At 43.6% G+C, this 17,977-nt stretch overlaps 2 protein-coding genes across 2 annotated transcripts; one reads left to right on the forward strand and one right to left on the reverse strand.

Moving 5' to 3' along the window:
- Positions 1 to 3,205: 3,205 nt before the first annotated feature.
- LOC121572534 (WD repeat and FYVE domain-containing protein 2-like) lies at positions 3,206 to 7,011 on the forward strand. Its single transcript, XM_045208968.1, has 4 exons — positions 3,206 to 3,235; positions 5,335 to 5,440; positions 6,125 to 6,226; positions 6,877 to 7,011. The coding sequence occupies exons 2-4, from the start codon at positions 5,420 to 5,422 to the stop codon at positions 7,009 to 7,011; spliced, it is 258 nt and encodes an 85-aa protein (XP_045064903.1). The 5' UTR covers positions 3,206 to 3,235; positions 5,335 to 5,419.
- A 1,157-nt stretch (positions 7,012 to 8,168) lies between these two features.
- On the reverse strand, positions 8,169 to 15,191 carry LOC123481192 (guanylate-binding protein 1-like). The gene is made up of 10 exons (XM_045208969.1): positions 15,072 to 15,191; positions 14,818 to 14,927; positions 14,147 to 14,358; positions 13,412 to 13,654; positions 13,021 to 13,301; positions 12,699 to 12,911; positions 12,318 to 12,420; positions 9,513 to 9,611; positions 8,858 to 8,883; positions 8,169 to 8,687 (listed from the first exon to the last, which is right to left on the reverse strand). The coding sequence occupies exons 1-10, from the start codon at positions 15,150 to 15,152 to the stop codon at positions 8,169 to 8,171; spliced, it is 1,887 nt and encodes a 628-aa protein (XP_045064904.1). The 5' UTR covers positions 15,153 to 15,191.
- Between the last annotated feature and the right edge of the window lie 2,786 nt (positions 15,192 to 17,977).

Below are 17,977 nucleotides of genomic sequence, written 5' to 3' on the forward strand. Positions count from 1 at the left end.
ACACTGCCGATTTTGCATGTTTTCCTACTTACAAAGCATGTAGAGGTCTGTAATTTTTATCATAGGTACACTTCAACGGTGAGAGACGGAATCTAAAACAAAAATCTAGAAAATCACATTGTATGATTTTTAAGTAATTAATTTGCATTTTATTGCATGACATAAGTATTTGATCACCTACCAACCAGTATGTCACGATCATTTACGAACGAGAAGGACCAAGGCGCAGCGTGATATGCATTCATGTTTATTAATGACTAAACACACAACAAAATTACAAACGAAACGTGAAGTCCAAGGTAGCATACAAACAACATACCTTAACTGGAACAAGATCCCACAACTAACAGGTGCCAAAAGGCTGCCTAAGTATGGACCCCAATCAGAGACAACGAGCAATAGCTGCCTCTGATTGGGAACCACTCAGGCCAACATAGATATATACATACTAGTTCAGGGGTGTCAAACGTCCGGCCCGCGGACCGGATCCGCAAACGGGTTTAATCCGGCCCGCGAGATGATTTTGTAAAGTATAAAAATGAGCTGCAATTTTTCAATAAAAGAAACTGCTGTTCCAATTGTGTCCACTGGATGGCGCAATAGCAATTGTGTTAAGCAAGCAAACTGTTTATACTGGGGCAGAGCAAATAGGTCAAGCAAGTGCAGCCAATCCGGATGAGCTACTTTGTTTTGCCCGCAATATTTATTACGGCTTCTACTTTTAACATTATGTGCTTTGGCACCCTCATTGCCCCAATATGTCTCTGTTCAAAAAGAGAAAAGTGGACGCAGAGTGCAGAGTGTTCCAAGAAAAATTGTCATCCTTCTATTTATTCACGGAATTGAATGGGAAAGCTGTATGTTTGGTGTGTTCACAGCATGTTGCAGTGCTGAAAGAATATAACCTTCGTCGCCACCATGTGAGTCTTCATGCTGACAAATATGACAACTTTCAAGGACAGCGGAGAAGAGAGAAGGTGAATGAACTGTTGGTGGGTCTGAAGAAACAGCAGTCTGTGTTTACTCACAGCCGAGACATCAGTGACGCTGCAGTGAAAGCTAGCTACCTCATTGCTAATGAAATCGCAGTGGCTTCAAAACCATTTAGTGAGGGTGAATTTGTAAAAACATGCATGATGAAGGCAGCAGAGATTGTGTGCCCTGAAAAGCACCAGGCTTTTGCAAATATCAGCCTGACAAGAAACACAGTTGCAGACAGGATTTCCGATCTTTCAGTGAATTTGGACAGCCAGTTGAAGCAAAAAGTAAAGTCATTTATTGCGTTTTCGGTTGCAATTGATGAAAGCACGGACATTACAGATGTTGCACAACTGGCCATTTTCGTCCGCGGAGTTGATGACACATTGACCGTCACCGAGGAGTTCGTGGAGTTGGTGCCGATGACAGATACAACGACAGCAGCTGATATTTTCACTGCACTCGTCGGCGCGCTGGACAGGGTCGGAGTGGACTGGTCCCGCGCTGTCAGCCTGGCTACAGATGGTGCGCCCTCAATGATTGGGAAAAAAACAGGCGTTGTGACAAAGTTCAGAGAGAAAGTGCAATCTGCAAATGGAGGACGTGATTTTTGGACTTTTCACTGTATTTTGCACCAGGAGGCTTTGTGTTGCAAGTCATTAAAGATGGATAACGTCATGAAGGTGGTCATCCAAACTGTTAATTTAATCCGATCCAGAAGCCTGAATCACCGTCAGTTTGACAGCCTTCTCAGAGAGAAAGACCACATCTATGGCCTGCCCTACCACACTGAGGTAAGATGGTTAAGCCGAGGTGCTGTGCTGAGGCGTTTCTTTGATTTACGAGAAGAAATGGAACAGTTCATGGAAGAAAAGGGCAAACCAGTGTTAGAATTTCATTCCGCAGAATGGATGCAGGACCTTGCATTTATGGTGCATGTTACAGAGCACCTGAATAACTTGAACAAACAGCTGCAAGGGCGCAACAAAGTTGCCACGCAGTATTATGACAGCATACGTTCTTTCAAGTTGAAGCTGTCATTGTGGGAGACGCAACTCGCCGGTGGTGATGCAGCTCACTTCCCCTGTCTGAAAAATGTGTGCGCGACCCAACATGTGGCAGACATGAAGCGGTTCAAAGATAAAATAACGGGACTGTTAAGGGAGTTTGAGCAACGCTTTCAGATTTTTGGTGAACTGGAGAAAGACTTCAAAGTTTTTTGTTCGCCATTCACCGTGAATCCCTCTGATCTGCCCGTCAGCATCCAACTTGAAATAATAGACTTGCAGTGTGACTCGGATTTGAAGGGCAAATTTGCCGCAGCTGGCTTGGACACATTTTATCAGAATCTCTTGCCAGGTTACCCCAACTTGACAGCCCTCGCTGCAAAACTGTTGTGCATGTTTGGAACCACATATCTTTGTGAGCAAGTTCTCTGTAATGAGCATAAATAAAACAAAGCTGCGCTCAAGGCTCACGCACAAGCACTTGAATCACACCCTGAAGTTGGCTGCCACTCAGGATGTGACGCCTGATATTGATGCGCTGGTGAAAGCTAAAGATGCCAGGTATCAGGAGTCAAATAAACTATGCAACCCCACTTAAAGTGCTGCATGAGACACCCTGATATAGTTCTGTGATCTGCTCCAGCTTTATGTTTATATGTTTTTATGTTGATGTGCTATTGTTTTTAATTGATTTTATTTTATTTGTATATTTAACCTATTCTTGACTCTGTGGTTCTTGCACTTGTTTGGGGAACAGGATTTCATTATTTGTATCTACATTTCTGCCTGAGAAATGACACCCTGATATAGTTCTGTGATCTGTGAAACAGTTCTGTGAATCACTGAGGCATTGTGTGTTTGTGTGTTCTTTTTCTTTAGAATTTTCAAATAAACTTGAGGTGTTTTATGATTAATAGTGATGTTGTGCTTGTACTATTTTGGACACACTGTCATCAGGTTCCAGCTTTATGTTTTATGTTGATAGTATTAAAACAAAGAAAACAATCTGAAGTTGGTGTTTTTAAGTTATATATGCCATGATTTTACCGGTCTGGCCCACTTGGGAATAGATTTTCCTCCATGTGGCCCCTGAGCTAAAATGAGTTTGACACCCCTGCTTTAGGCAATGTGACAGCGCTGTGTTGGGACCGGTCCAGAGAGTGTTGTTTTCCGGCAGCTCCGATCACTCCATCATCATGTGGGACATCGGGGGAACGCAAAGGTACCGCCATCGAACTTCAGGGACACAAGTAAGATTCACACACTGAACCTCAACAGAGTCCTCCAATACAGTCTTCAAATGTAGTCTCCATTGTAGTATTAAAACCCCAAAATACACTGCTCAAAAAAATAAAGGGAACACTTAAATAACACAATGTAACTCCAAGTCAATCACACTTCTGTGAAATCAAACTGTCCACTTAGGAAGCAACACTGATTGACAATACATTTCACATGCTGTTGTGCAAATGGAATAGACAACAGGTGGAAATTATAGGCAATTAGCAAGACACCCCCAATAAAGGACTGGTTTTGCAGGTGGTGACCACAGACCACTTCTCAGTTCCTATGCTTCCTGGCTGATGTTTTGGTCACTTTTGAATGCTGGCGGTGCTTTCACTCTAGTGGTAGCATGAGACGGAGTCTACAACCCACACAAGTGGCTCAGGTAGTGCAGCTCATCCAGGATGGCACATCAATGCGAGCTGTGGCAAGAAGGTTTGCTGTGTCTGTCAGCGTAGTGTCCAGAGCATGGAGGCGCTACCAGGAGACAGGCCAGTACATCAGGAGACGTGGAGGAGGCCGTAGGAGGGCAACAACCCAGCAGCAGGACTGCTACCTCCGCCTTTGTGCAAGGAGGAGCAGGGGGAGCACTGCCAGAGCCCTGCAAAATGACCTCCAGCAGGCCACAAATGTGCATGTGTCTGCTCAAACGGTCAGAAACAGACTCCATGAGGGTGGTATGAGGGCCCGACGTCCACAGGTGGGGGTTGTGCTTACAGCCCAACACCGTGCAGGACGTTTGGCATTTGCCAGAGAACACCAAGATTGGCAAATTCGCCACTGGCGCCCTGTGCTCTTCACAGATGAAAGCAGGTTCACACTGAGCACATGTGACAGACGTGACAGAGTCTGGAGACGCCGTGGAGAACGTTCTGCTGCCTGCAACATCCTCCAGCATGACCGGTTTGGCGGTGGGTCAGTCATGGTGTGGGGTGACATTTCTTTGGGGGGCCGCACAGCCCTCCATGTGCTCACCAGAGGTAGCCTGACTGCCATTAGGTACCGAGATGAGATCCTCAGACCCCTTGTGAGACCATATGCTGGTGCGGTTGGCCCTGGGTTCCTCCTAATGCAAGACAATGCTAGACCTCATGTGGCTGGAGTGTGTCAGCAGTTCCTGCAAGAGGAAGGCATTGATGCTATGGACTGGCCCGCCCGTTCCCCAGACCTGAATCCAATTGAGCACATCTGGGACATCATGTCTCACTCCATCCACCAACGCCACGTTGCACCACAGACTGTCCAGGAGTTGGCGGATGCTTTAGTCCAGGTCTGGGAGGAGATCCCTCAGAAGACCATCCGCCACCTCATCAGGAGCATGCCCAGGCGTTGTAGGGAGGTCATACAGGCACGTGGAGGCCACACACACTACTGAGCCTCATTTTGACTTGTTTTAAGGACATTACATCAAAGTTGGATCAGCCTGTAGTGTGGTTTTCACTTTAATTTTGAGGGTGACTCCAAATCCAAACCTCCAGATTTCCATTGATAATTTTTGTGTGATTTTGTTGTCAGCACATTCAACTATGTAAAGAAAATAATATTTAATAAGATTATTTCATTCATTCAGATCTAGGATGTGTTATTTTAGTGTTCCCTTTATTTTTTTGAGCAGTGTATTAAAGGCCCAATGCAGCAGTTTTTATCTCAATATCAAATCATTTCTGGGTAACAATGACGTACCTTACTGTAATTGTTTTCAATTAAAATGGTCAAAAAGAAGCAAAAATAGCTTCTTAGCAAAGACCAATTTATCAAGCAAGAATTTAGCTAGGACTGTCTGGAAGTGGTCTGAGTGGGGAGGAGAAAAGGGAAAAGTAGCTGTTATTGACAGAGGTTTGGAATGCCCCTAGTAGTCTCCTTTTGGGGCGCTTCTGTTCAGTCATTATCCATAACTCCAGGCTGTTTAACGTTCAGTCATGTTGTTGGAGAGTTGTAAAGTAGGGGTAAAGTGACTCATGTCACAACCAGGGATGTCATTGCGGTGGTGGGGAGAATCTACAATGTTTGTGTACCACATACTCTTAGGTGTGTTCCACTGCCTGTGTGTGTGTTAACAATGCAGTGAGAAGGTCCAGGGCCTATGCTACGCGCCACACACACGTCAGCTGATCTCCTGCAGCTCAGATGGAGGCATCGTCATCTGGAACATGGACTTGACCAGACAGGAGGTGAGGGAGGAATGGACTGATAAAGATGGAGGGATGGAGAAAAAGGAGGGAGGAAGACAAAACCTCAAGGCAGTGAGATGTGTGTGAAGTAGAAAGGTTCAAAGGTTCACACCCCACAAACCTTAAGGAGCTTGGATGCAATAGGACTTTCAGGGAGAGAGTGGGTGAGGGAAGGAGAATGAGAGGCAGAATGTATGTGCTATTGAGCTAAGTCTGCAGTGAGGCCTGAGTGTTGGGCAGGGCTGTGTATAGGATTAGCTGGAGCACAGTGCAGCGTTGTGTCCCTCAGACACATGCACACCTTTCTTCCATAGAATCTGTCTAGCCCTAGATATGGGCCAGTCACAGCTCTGTGAGTGCATTGTCACCTCTGTCATTGACCACATGGTATGGAAGAGTGCTTTGTCGGGCTGTTTCTGTCACAATGGAGGGGTACCTGAAATAGACTGATTTAAACCACAGCCATAGGAACACGTACAGAGAGAGTATGACAAACTCTGAATTAAATTAGTGTTCATTGTAGACTACCTAAGGCTCTTTCTCTCACTTAGGTTATACCGAAGCACTGAATCTGGGTTACTTTCCTTTTAAAACTCCTGATGGTTAAAGGTAGGATTGAGAAAGGAGAAGCTGACTCTAGAGCAGTATTTATGGTCTGTTTTCAACCTGTCTGTCTTCCCTCAGACCCCAGAGTGGCTGGACAGTGACTCGTGTCAGAAGTGTGAGCAGCCATTCTTCTGGAACTTCAAACAGATGTGGGACAGTAAGACGATCGGCCTGCGCCAGGTACAGTGGGCTCCATACTGTCACTGTGGGGTGTAGTTCACCTATTGTCCACAAGAGGGCAGGAAAAAAACATAGTTAATGTTGTTCCTGTAAATGGGTTAGCTGAGAACATCACGAAAACAATGCTCATGCTTCAATGGGGCACAAGTTTGTTGTTGTGATTCTGGATGGCCAGATGACTAGCAACAATGACAATAAGCTGCCATGCGGGGAATCATGGCTTGTTTCAGCTAGTTTTATCTTGTTCTTGATACCATGTCTTGTTTTGACTGATGTCATGTCTATGCTAATATGGCAAAACATTTGCTAGCAAACCAACAACCGTAACGATATATTTGAAAGACAACAAGTGCTCATTGTGCAAATGAATTTGTTTTCAATAAATATTGGAGACAAAATATAGTTTACATGTTGTGAACAATCTAAGCCAACCCCGCCTGTTTTGCCCCATAATTGCGCACACTCGTCAGTTTTGTTGCTAAACAACCAAACCCTCTATGGCAGTGTGAAATGCAGAAATATAGCCCTGGTGTGGCCTCCGCTGATTGACTACATGAGTGAGGGCAAGTGAGATGGATGCACAATGGCCTTATCTGCAAGCCGAGTAGGCCGAACCCAAGGCTCAGTGTCTCCTATCTCCTCTCCCCCAGCACCACTGCAGGAAGTGTGGGCAGGCAGTGTGTGGGAAGTGCTCGGCCAAGCGCTCCACCATCCCTCTCATGGGCTTCGAGTTCGAGGTGCGGGTGTGTGACAGCTGCCACGAGTCCATCACGGACGAGGAGTGAGTAACACGCATGCACACACGACTGCACAAAAAATCCTCAAATAACATCCTCTGGTCATCACATATTTTCCTATAGTTTGTTCCCATGGTGATAAGTGTTTTCCCCCCACCCCCTGTCTTACAGCCGGGCGTTATAGATATAGTATATCTGTTTATCAAAGTTAGGTGGCTAACTCCTTAATCGTGCTTTGTGACATTCGCCTCAAGTGTGTGTGTATGTGTGTGTGGTGTGTCCAAGCAGCAGACTATTGGAGATCTCTAGCTGATAGGAATATCATTCCTGCATTTATCATCCTGGCCCTAAAGCTGATCTGGGTACAGGTAATCTGAGTAGAGATATGTGTTCATATCATTCCATAATTACAGTTCCTCTTCTTGTCTTGCTGCTGATGTACTCATGTTTGTATTTGATTAAATTGATAGGTGACTGAAAGACAGGATGTCTCTTTTTCATGTGAATGCTTGTGCTTATGTTTCCATGTAGAGATTCAGCTCATCAGTTCTCCCCATTGATCAATATCTCTATTAAAACAAGTTTAGCTTTATCCTTAACCCTATCAGAGAAAATGTGAAAAGTTATCGAATAGAGATGAATCAAGGTTTATTCAAACAATCACAATTACAAAAGATAATGGTCAACCCTTAAGTGAAAAGCGCATTGAATATGTGCAGTTCCATTCTAGCCTTGCGTTGGTAGAGCATGGCGCGTGCAACGCCAGGGTTGTGGGTTCGTTTCCTACGGGGGGCCATTATGAAAAATGTATGCACTCACCAACTGTAAGTCGCTCTGGATAAGAGCGTCTGCTAAATGACTAAAATGTAAAATGTAAATGTAATATATAACAAATTTGACCTCTAGACAAGTTCAGCATGCTCATTTATTTTACCCTACATCCAAGAACAAAATAAAGCACACATCTTAACTCTCCAATTCTAAGACTGATCTATAATAACATGTAATAATATTTAAAGGTTATCAGAATGAGAAATGAATGGTTATAAACTGAGGAACTGACTTCTGTGAAGTGACAGCTGGTTTGGCCCCATTGTACCATTGTTGCACAGCAGTGTTTCTGTTGCACTATTTCCTAGTAGTTTTACTGGGCTCTTCTGGTTAATGATGAGACTGGAGAAAGGTGTGGCTGCTGATCTGGACCATTAACTAATCTCTGGCGCATCCTTTAGAACTCTGAGCCAGGGCTTTTTGCTAGTTGTACCTGTGTTGACTTTGGGCAGAGTTTTATTATCTTTAGAGTTGCCAACGGCTCCCATTTTGAGTTTGGGCGTGGTCGTCTTGTCTTGCTTGAGTGTCATGCGCTCCATATCAGGGATACTGCCAACACTACCTGATTTGAGTTTGGGAGTGGATCTGACCCGCTCCTTTAACACAATCGCCTTGCGTTCCTCACGGGCTTTCCTATAGTTATAGTAATGACCTAAGCCATTGCTGACTCTCTCTATGACACCCTGTGCTATGGCTCTGAAGTTACGAGACTGCTCTTCCTTCTTCTCGCGCTTGGCCTCCTCCTTCTCTCTCAGGCTCTGTATCTCCTCCTTCATGGCTGCCTCTTTCTCTGTGAAGCCCTTAGCCATCAGCTTTTCCTGCTCATGGAGCTTGCTATCTAGCGCTCTCTCCAACTCCTGTTGCTTCTCCTTTGCCTCCTGGACCATCTTAGCCTAGAATCGCAGAGGGACAACATAACAAGCAAGCTGCATTTTCTCAAAGACTACTGTGTTCACCTCCCTCAGTTACTACAATCTGTGGTTATAGTTAAAAATATTAAATATTATTATTTTATGAGACATGGTATACAAAAAAAAAATATGTTTAAAGTGTCCATACATACCTCTAGCTGACGGATGCCCTCCTGATTGTAAGGGATCGGGGGTTGGCTGGGTCTAGACAGAGACTGACACTTCCCCGATCTACTGAGAGGGGGAGTCATCAGACTCGATCTGGTTCACCTGAGTTCTGAGCACACCTGTCCGTAATTAGGTAGGATATAAGGTGTGCTCAGAAGTTCAGTCAGTGCGAGGTATTGTTCCTTTGTGACTTGCTAAGCGTTTTGTTCCGAGAGAGAGAGAGAGAGAGAGAGAGAGAGAGAGAGAGAGAGAGAGAGAGAGAGAGAGAGAGAGAGAGAGAGAGAGAGAGAGAGAGAGAGAGAGAGAGAGAGAGAGAGAGAGAGAGAGAGAGAGAGAGAGAGAGAGAGAGAGTTTGCTGTTTTGATTACCCATGTATCCGACCTGTGCCTTGTTTGACTCCCCGAATTGCTTAATCCTCTGCTTGTCTACCCCAGTGATTACCGTGCTCTGATCCTGTGCCTGTGCCCTCGACTACGACTAAGCCCGCTCCTTTGGTACCTCTGCCTGTCTATGCCTTGCCCGGTTTTGACCACAGCTCGCCCGACCACGATTAAGCTATACCCTTGTCTGTACTCTAATAAAGCATCGCTATTCTGCGATTGGATCTTACCACTCTGTCCGAGTATTCATTACACTGATGACTCCTCTCCCTCTCCTGGATCAGTTTCTCTAACTGGTGCTGTTTCTCTGCCTCCATCTTCACTGCCTGTTCAGCCAGGGCTCTCTTCTCTTGCTCCTCTGTGTCAGAAAAGACAGTAGCCAATGGCTATTTCTCAAGTGCAAACTGATTCGTGGCCTGAAAACCATTTGAACATCAAAATGTGGCCCAGTATCTGAGATAAAAGTAAGAGGAGCGTCATTGATGTATTTTGTGTTTGCAATGAGGTTTTGTTGTTTTCCCTTGTTTTTCTCTTTTGTTCATTTTGGTGGTGCATTGGGGGACGGTGGCTTTGGGGGGTTCATCTTGGAGGGTTGTTTGGCCTGGCGGTGGCCGATAGGTCGCTGGTTCGGGTCCCCATTTTGACTTGGTGGAAGATGGCATGGCGTTGACGCTGATTGATTTTGTGGGTCGCTGTGGATGGGAGTCTGTTAGATGACTGAATGTAATGTAAATGTTGAGTGGCTTCACTGCAGGTAGATTGTATGTTTTAATATTCAATATATATATATTTATATATATATATATTTTTTTAATAACAAAAAGGGGAGCGTCAGGCCACGAAGGCATAAATGGGGTTTTCCAGATGCGTGTCAGTAAGACTACTACTACTTACATAAACACGTAACAGATTAAAAGTGGATTCAAAACAATTTATTTATAAACTGATATGCATTTTATATTCAACTTCAGAGATTGGTTATGTTTTCAAATGATATAATATCCATATTCATTATATTTTGCTTCAATAGACAACGTTCTCAAAGAATATAAGACATAAAAAGTATACTGAACAAAAATATGAACGCAACATTTAAAGTGTTGATCCCATATTTCATGAGCTGAATTAAAAGATCCCAGAAATTTTCCATATGCACAAAAATCTTATTTCTCTCAAATGGTGTGCACAAATGTGTTTACATCCCTGTTAGTGAGAATTTCTCCTTTTCCAAGATAATCCATCCACATGACAGGTGTGGCATATCAAGAAGCTGATTAAACAGCCTGATCATTACAGAGATGCACTTTGTGCTGGGGGCAATAAAAGGCCACTCTAAAATGTGCAGTTTTGTCACACAACACAATGCCACAGATGTATCAAGTTTTAAGGGATGGCCACTGGCACGCTGGAGAAGTGTGCTCTTCACGGATGAATCGTGTCGGCGAGCGGTTTGCTGATGTCAACGTTGTGAACAGAGTGCCCCATGGTGGCGGTGGGGTTATGGTATGGGCCGGCATAAGCTACTGACAACAAACACAATTGTATTTTATCTATGAAAATTTGAATGCACAGAGATACTATGACGAGATCCTGAGGCCCATTGTTGTTCCATTCATCCGCCGCCATCACCTCATGTTTCAGCATGATAATGCATGGCCCCATGTCGCAAGGATCTGTACACATTTCTTGGAAGCTGAAAATGTCCCTGTTCTTCCATGGACTGCATAATCACCAGACATGTCACCCATTGAGCATGTTTGGGATGCTCTGGATCGACGTGTACGACAGCACGTTCTAGTTCCCGCCAATATCCAGCAACTTCGCACAGCCATTGAAGAGTGGGACAACATTCCACAGGCCACAATCAACGGCCTGATCAACTCTATGCGAAGGAGATGTGTCACGCTGCATGAGGCAAATGGTGGTCACACCAGATACTAACTGTTTTTTTTTTATCCACGCCCCTACCTTTTAAAAAAAAAGGTATCTGTGACCAACAGATGCATATCTGTATTCCCAGTCATGTTAAATCCATAGATTTCTTTCAGTTGATTGATTTCCTTATATGAACTGTAACTGTAGTAAAATCTTTGAAATTGTTTCATGTTGAGTTTATATTTTTGTTCAGTGTATATTATGATTAAAGAAGTCTTCGTTATAGTCCAGAAATGTTTGTATTAAAGCCCCTAGATTGAAGCGCTATACTAGTACAGTGTTAATTTCACAAAAAAATCTGTAAATACATATGTTGTATAAGAAAAATAATACATCATTCTTGCATATAAAGCTTATACAGATTCTAAGCATGGCTATCAATTTGACTTTTCACTTTACATTGCTAGAAAATGTGTACATATGCTCAAGTAATACACATTGTCTGTACTACATAAAAGTTCCCTTCTTGAGCTTATATTGAAGGATAGTGTTGACAGCGTCCATTCCAAATCGAAGAACAGGCATGACTTTAGACTCAAGGAAACCACCTCCTTCCTTCTCAGGTGTGTTGCTCTTCTTGAACTCCTCTATCTCCTGTCTCATTAAGTCAGCCTTCTCCTTGTGGCCCTTCTCCAGCAGATCCTTCTGCTCCTGCATCTTGCACTCCAAGGCCCTGTGGAAGTCCCGTTCCTGTTGCTTCATCTCCTCCTTCATCTTCTCTTCCATCTGCCTCAACTTCTCGTCTTTGCTTCTGCGATCGTCCTCCATGGTGCGCTCCATCTCCACCCGTTTCTCTTCAGCAGCCTTCTTCTCCTGCTCCAGCACAGCTGATCTCTCCTTCTCCTCTGCATGGTCCAAAGGAACATTTGAGGTAGGAAAACACTCTAGCTTCTAGACTACTCATGTTCTCTCTCAAATTGACGCAACAGACAGCCCCTGATCTTTTCCAAGTTCTGGAGTAGGCCTTAAGTTCTAGGTTAAACTTTAGCCCGCATCCGTACTCTTTCAAACATCCCACATCTATGTTGACTTAGTGCAAGATTATCACCAATATATTGTGAGAAGTCACTCCAACCAGAAACCTGAATTCAACCAGAAAATAACATCCCATGCTATATTTTGGACTTACCGTGGATCTTTTTCTCATTTTCAGTCAATTTTTTGTCAGCTTGCAGGATGGAATTCTTTTCTAGACTCTTCTCCTTCAGGAACTGCTCCAGAATCTCCTCAGCCTGCAGAAAACCCCCCCAAAGGCTACATGTTTTATCATTGTTTGATGGCAATCTAAAACTGGTTGGATGTGTTTCTGGTATGATGCTGTAGATGCCTAAAAATACTTTATGGAAGCTAATGTGAATCATAACAGTAACTGAGGTTGATAGAAACAGCAACCTATCTACGACATTGAAACTAAGTGGATCGGCCTGAAAGATGAGAACAGCTCCAGTGTTCAATATGGATTTTTTGATGAATGTTTCAGCCCTAGCAAGGATTCAGCTCAAGCTCTTACCCTAACTCCTTTTTCGGGCTCGGCCTGGTACTGTGCCACCATGTTGTCATGGTGATTGCAGTAAAGCTCATATCCTCCAGGTGTGGCGTAGATCCCCTCCTTAATCTTCTGGGCCATCGGAGCAGACAGCTTCTCCAGAAGGGCCGCACACTTCTTCTCTGAGGCATCCTCGTTCTGGATGAGAAGGTCAGCGTAGTGCTTTGCAATGGCCACCTGCAAGAGTTGAGACTTTAGGGAAGCATTTGTAAAAAGTGGTCCTTGACAGAGTTAAGAAATAAGTCAGTGTTTGTACCAGGCACAGATCTCAAATGATGACCCTTACCGCCAATGCTTTCAAGAAATCCCCATTTCCGTCTTTGAAGGATCGGTTCATGAATGCCTGTGTGGCCTGGTGGTCGGAGCGGAGGTGATGACTTGAAATCTGACCCATGTCCACCGGGAATAAGGCCTTTACCTCCTCCATGCCCCCCTGGTACACCGCCAGGCCCTCATCCACAGCAGCCTGGTTCTCAATTTGAGCCATGGCCAGCACTGCATTCTCCAGACAGGGCACAGAGCCTTTGGCAATGGTCTCCACGTAGGTGTTAACCAAGTGGCCGAGCACTGAAATCAGATAGATGCGGGAAGAAAAATATAAGTGTATACATTTGGTGGTACAATAATATAGGCTACATTCAATACATCTGTGCAGAATCTTCAGATATTTGACTTACTTCTCCCGGTTACTTTGTGGCCCCCTTTGACAGTTTTTGTACGGCTCTCCTGGAAAATGAAGCGGCAAAAAGTATCTGCAACCTTTCGGAAGTTTCCACAGAGGTCAGCCTCATCCATGGAATCCAGGTGGGGCATGTTGGCAGGAGTTGTAGGGGTGGGGAATACAAAGCACTTGCGCGAGGGGAAGTAGTTCCGGATGCACTCTCGTGGGAGGTTGTACATCAGGTTCTGTCTACCCCCACCTGAATGATAGTCAGCATTCACCATTACAGTTGACATTACTCTATTTTTAGGGTCAATTTCCCAGACACAGATTAGGCCTTGTCCTGGGCTGGACAAAAAAGTGTGTTCAATGGAGAATCTCGTCTGGGAGGCCTAATCTGTGTCTGGGAGACAGGCCCTTAGAGTTCACCATCCAAACACACAATCATTAACAGAAAAGCATATCAAGAGATTAACATTATGACTAATAAATTGGATAAAATAATTATGTCACTTGGTTTATGAGTCTGTTTGATTATGAGTCTAATCCTAGAATACATTTTCATAGGAATGATTTTATAATGTGTAATTTAGCAAGCGTTAGAGCCAATATCAATCATCTTGTTTTTCAACCCCTATGTTCTTTGTGAGATAATGATTATTCCAACTGTATAACTGTTCATGGTGCACTATTCAATGGAGAGACATTGTGCACAGTTGATCATTGGGGTGGTGGCTAGTGCTAATGTCACCTTTTCTGAGTTCCAGGGAATGCTCCAGATACCCATCTTCGGTGACGTTTCTGCCATCGATCTCGAGTAGTAGAGTGAAATCTCTGATGGCCCACACAAAATTTGGAAAGAACTGCACAAACTGGGCGTCCCCTCCTTCCTCCTCATCGTGAGAGGATGAAGCTGCACCGGAAGAATTCACCTTGATCCGCTCTGTCAGCTCACTCACATATCTTTAGAGCCGGTTGAGGATTGACTGATAAAAGCTACAAAACTATGTGGGTCCGAATTGTAATGCGCCTGCTACAGTTGTACAAGGACTTGCTGTACAACAGTTATAGCATACGAGTAGTTTCAGTTTATTTTTGAATGGACTATGTCCACATGCACGGACTGACCCCTAAGGGAATGGATCCAACAAAGTACAGTATGTTCCAACATTCTGCAAACATGTAATTAACGCTGTCAGTAACACAATTTATTGCTCCGGGTCTATAAGGACATATTGCTCAGCGTCAAATGAATATACAAACATACAGCACTTTCACTTTCAATATGAGAGGGATTTCCAAGAAATGGCCCGGTTGGGGGAAATATCCCCCACACATGTGACATGTACACCTGTTAAAGTCAATAGGAGAGAAAACAGGGGAGGATTGCCATGGGGAAATGGATTTAGGTTTAAAGGATACTGGAGGTTCTCCACGGCTTGATTGTCGATGGTCCCTCGACTGTTGTAGACCAGAGTACTGCTTAACAGAATGGCCAGGGAGAAGATCCAGGCATCATTCTTAGAATCCCCCTGAATCAAGTATGACAACAGCAACATGTATTGGTGATCTGGCTAAATGTAATTAAATTATTTAAAATATGTGTGTTTAGATATGTGTTCACTGTGCTGGATTATTCATGTGAAATGTAAAGAGAGTGAACTTTGACCTCCCACCTTCTCCACATCCCCCAGCCCCTCTGTATCCAGTAGCACCAGGGTGTGGTCTCTTTTTTCAGGATGAGGCACACACCACATCCAGATTCCCTTAGTCTTGGATTGGATGGTGGCTCCCAGCGCAAAACCTAAATTAATATTTCAAATACCATTTTAAGAAGAAAAAAATGTAATACATTTGCAAAATATATTTTTAATGAATTGGGCATTGACTATTGAGATACAGCTGATGCCCAAACCAGTTTGAAAATTCTCATTTGTCTCTCAGCATCAGTCTCACCCCTTTCTCTTTCCAGCCAGCTTGTTCATGAGGTAGGACTTGCCAGTGCGGTACAGCCCGACCACTGCCACCACTACGACTTGCTGGTTCAGTCCCATCAGGTACTTGATGGCCCCAGGAACTACATGAAGCTCGCCGTCTGCGTTTTCGACCAGGCACATTGGGGAATCCATAGTCAAGTGGCTTCACAGGATGATTAGCCTACAGCTCCCAGAAATATTAAATCTATAATAAAATGATTAATTAAATATAGTTCAGGTGAATGATTGATATAAGTTAATTATCGACTCCTTCTATAAATTAAGCTCACAATGTGAATATAGCCTAGGACTACTGCATAGGCTATGTAAATATATTATTAAAAAGATCTGCACAATTAAACAGCCTAGCCATATGCATACAACATTTAGTTAAAGTGAAGTTAAAATATTGTCCAATGTCAGCTTCAATTTCATTATGAAATTCGTCTTCAAAAATGTAATTGTTTTCCTGTTATGGTACAGCATTCGCCGGTCGTAACCTACTTACATAGACGAATTCTCCAAAAGTCCTCTCCAACCCAACTGAGGTTAATGGCAGAGAAACAACGCCCTGCAAGGTATATATTTGCTGCGATACAGAAAGTGAAAGTTGCCTAGGCTATATTTTTCTTCACTTATTTTCACCAGTCCAATATGAGATGGAACTGACGCAAACTACTTTTTAATTAATCAACAAAATCTTTCTAAATATCAGAAGGAAATGCAATAGAAATATTCAATTGCGAATTGCGTTATTGAGCCAATTATTGGGCTATTGTTCAACTAGGAATAGTGCCACTTTCACGTGGTAGTCGGAACTAGAAACTCTGGTTTAAAAAAATAACAGGAAACTCTGAAATCTCCGACGAGCTCCGACTTGATTATTTTTTTGAACGGTCATCCATATCGGAATTCCAAGTCGCGAACTTGGGCCTCTTTCTAGAGCTCCCACTTTCCAACATGAAGATCACCAACATGACATGACCTCTTTTTTTTTTTTTTTACCGAATTCCCATTTCTGCATTTCCTAGTTCCGACTAGCACGTGATCGCGGCATGTAATGAATCACTGCGCAGAGCAGGGACATTTTATATTTGTTTGGAAGCTTTAATTTTAAACTGAAGAAACTTTCACTTTCAATATCATCACATACAGTGGGGAGAACAAGTATTTGATACACTGCCGATGTTGCAGGTTTTCCTACTTACAAAGCATGTAGAGGTCTGTAATTTTTATCATAGGTACACTTCAACGGTGAGAGACGGAATCTAAAACAAAAATCTAGAAAATCACATTGTATGATTAAGTAATTAATTTGCATTTTATTGCATGACATAAGTATTTGATCACCTACCAACCAGTATGTCACGATCGTTCTGAACGAGAAGGACAAAGGCGCAGCGTGATATGCATTCATCTTTATTAATGACTAAACACACGACAAAATAACAAACGAAACGTAAAGTCCAAGGTAGCATACAAACAACATACCTTAACTGGAACAAGATCCCACAACTAACAGGTGCCAAAAGGCTGCCTAAGTATGGTCCCCAATCAGAGACAACGAGCAATAACTGCCTCTGATTGGGAACCACTCAGGCCAACATAGATCTATACATACTAGATCAGGGGTGTCAAACGTCCGGCCCACGGGCCGGATCCGCAAACGGGTTTAATCCGGCCCGCGAGATGATTTTGTAAAGTATAAAAATGAGCTGCAATTTTTCAATAAAATAAACTGCTGTTCCAATTGTGTCACTGGATAGCGCAATAGCAATTGTGTTAAGCAAGCAATCTGTTTATACTGGGGCAGAGCAAATAGGTCAAGCAAGTGCAGCCAATCCGGATGAGCTACTTTGTTTTGCCCGGCAATATTTATTACGGCTTCTACTTTTAACATTATGTGCTTTGGCACCCTCATTGCCCCAATATGTCTCTGTCAAAAAGAGAAAAGTGGACGCAGAGTGCAGAGTGTTCCAAGAAAAATTGTCATCCTTCTATTTATTCACGGAATTGAATGGGAAAGCTGTATGTTTGGTGTGTTCACAGCATGTTGCAGTGCTGAAAGAATATAACCTTCGGTCGCCACCATGTAAGTCTTCATGCCGACAAATATGACAACTTTCAAGGACAGCGGAGAAGAGAGAAGGTGAATGAACTGTTGGTGGGTCTGAAGAAACAGCAGTCTGTGTTTACTCACAGCCGAGACATCAGTGACGCTGCAGTGAAAGCTAGCTACCTCATTGATAATGAAATCGCAGTGGCTTCAAAACCATTTAGTGAGGGTGAATTTGTAAAAACATGCATGATGAAGGCAGCAGAGATTGTGTGCCCTGAAAAGCACCAGGCTTTTGCAAATATCAGCCTGACAAGAAACACAGTTGCAGACAGGATTTCGATCATTCAGTGGATTTGGACAGCCAGTTGAAGCAAAAAGTAAAGTCATTTATTGCGTTTCGGTTGCAATTGATGAAAGCACGGACATTACAGATGTTGCACAACTGGCCATTTTCATCCGCGGAGTTGATGACACATTGACCGTCACCGAGGAGTTCGTGGAGTTGGTGCCGATGACAGATACAACGACAGCAGCTGATATTTTCACT

Source organism: Coregonus clupeaformis, chromosome 29, assembly GCF_020615455.1.
Source record: "Coregonus clupeaformis isolate EN_2021a chromosome 29, ASM2061545v1, whole genome shotgun sequence".
In the NCBI taxonomy this organism is placed as follows: Eukaryota; Metazoa; Chordata; class Actinopteri; order Salmoniformes; family Salmonidae; genus Coregonus; species Coregonus clupeaformis.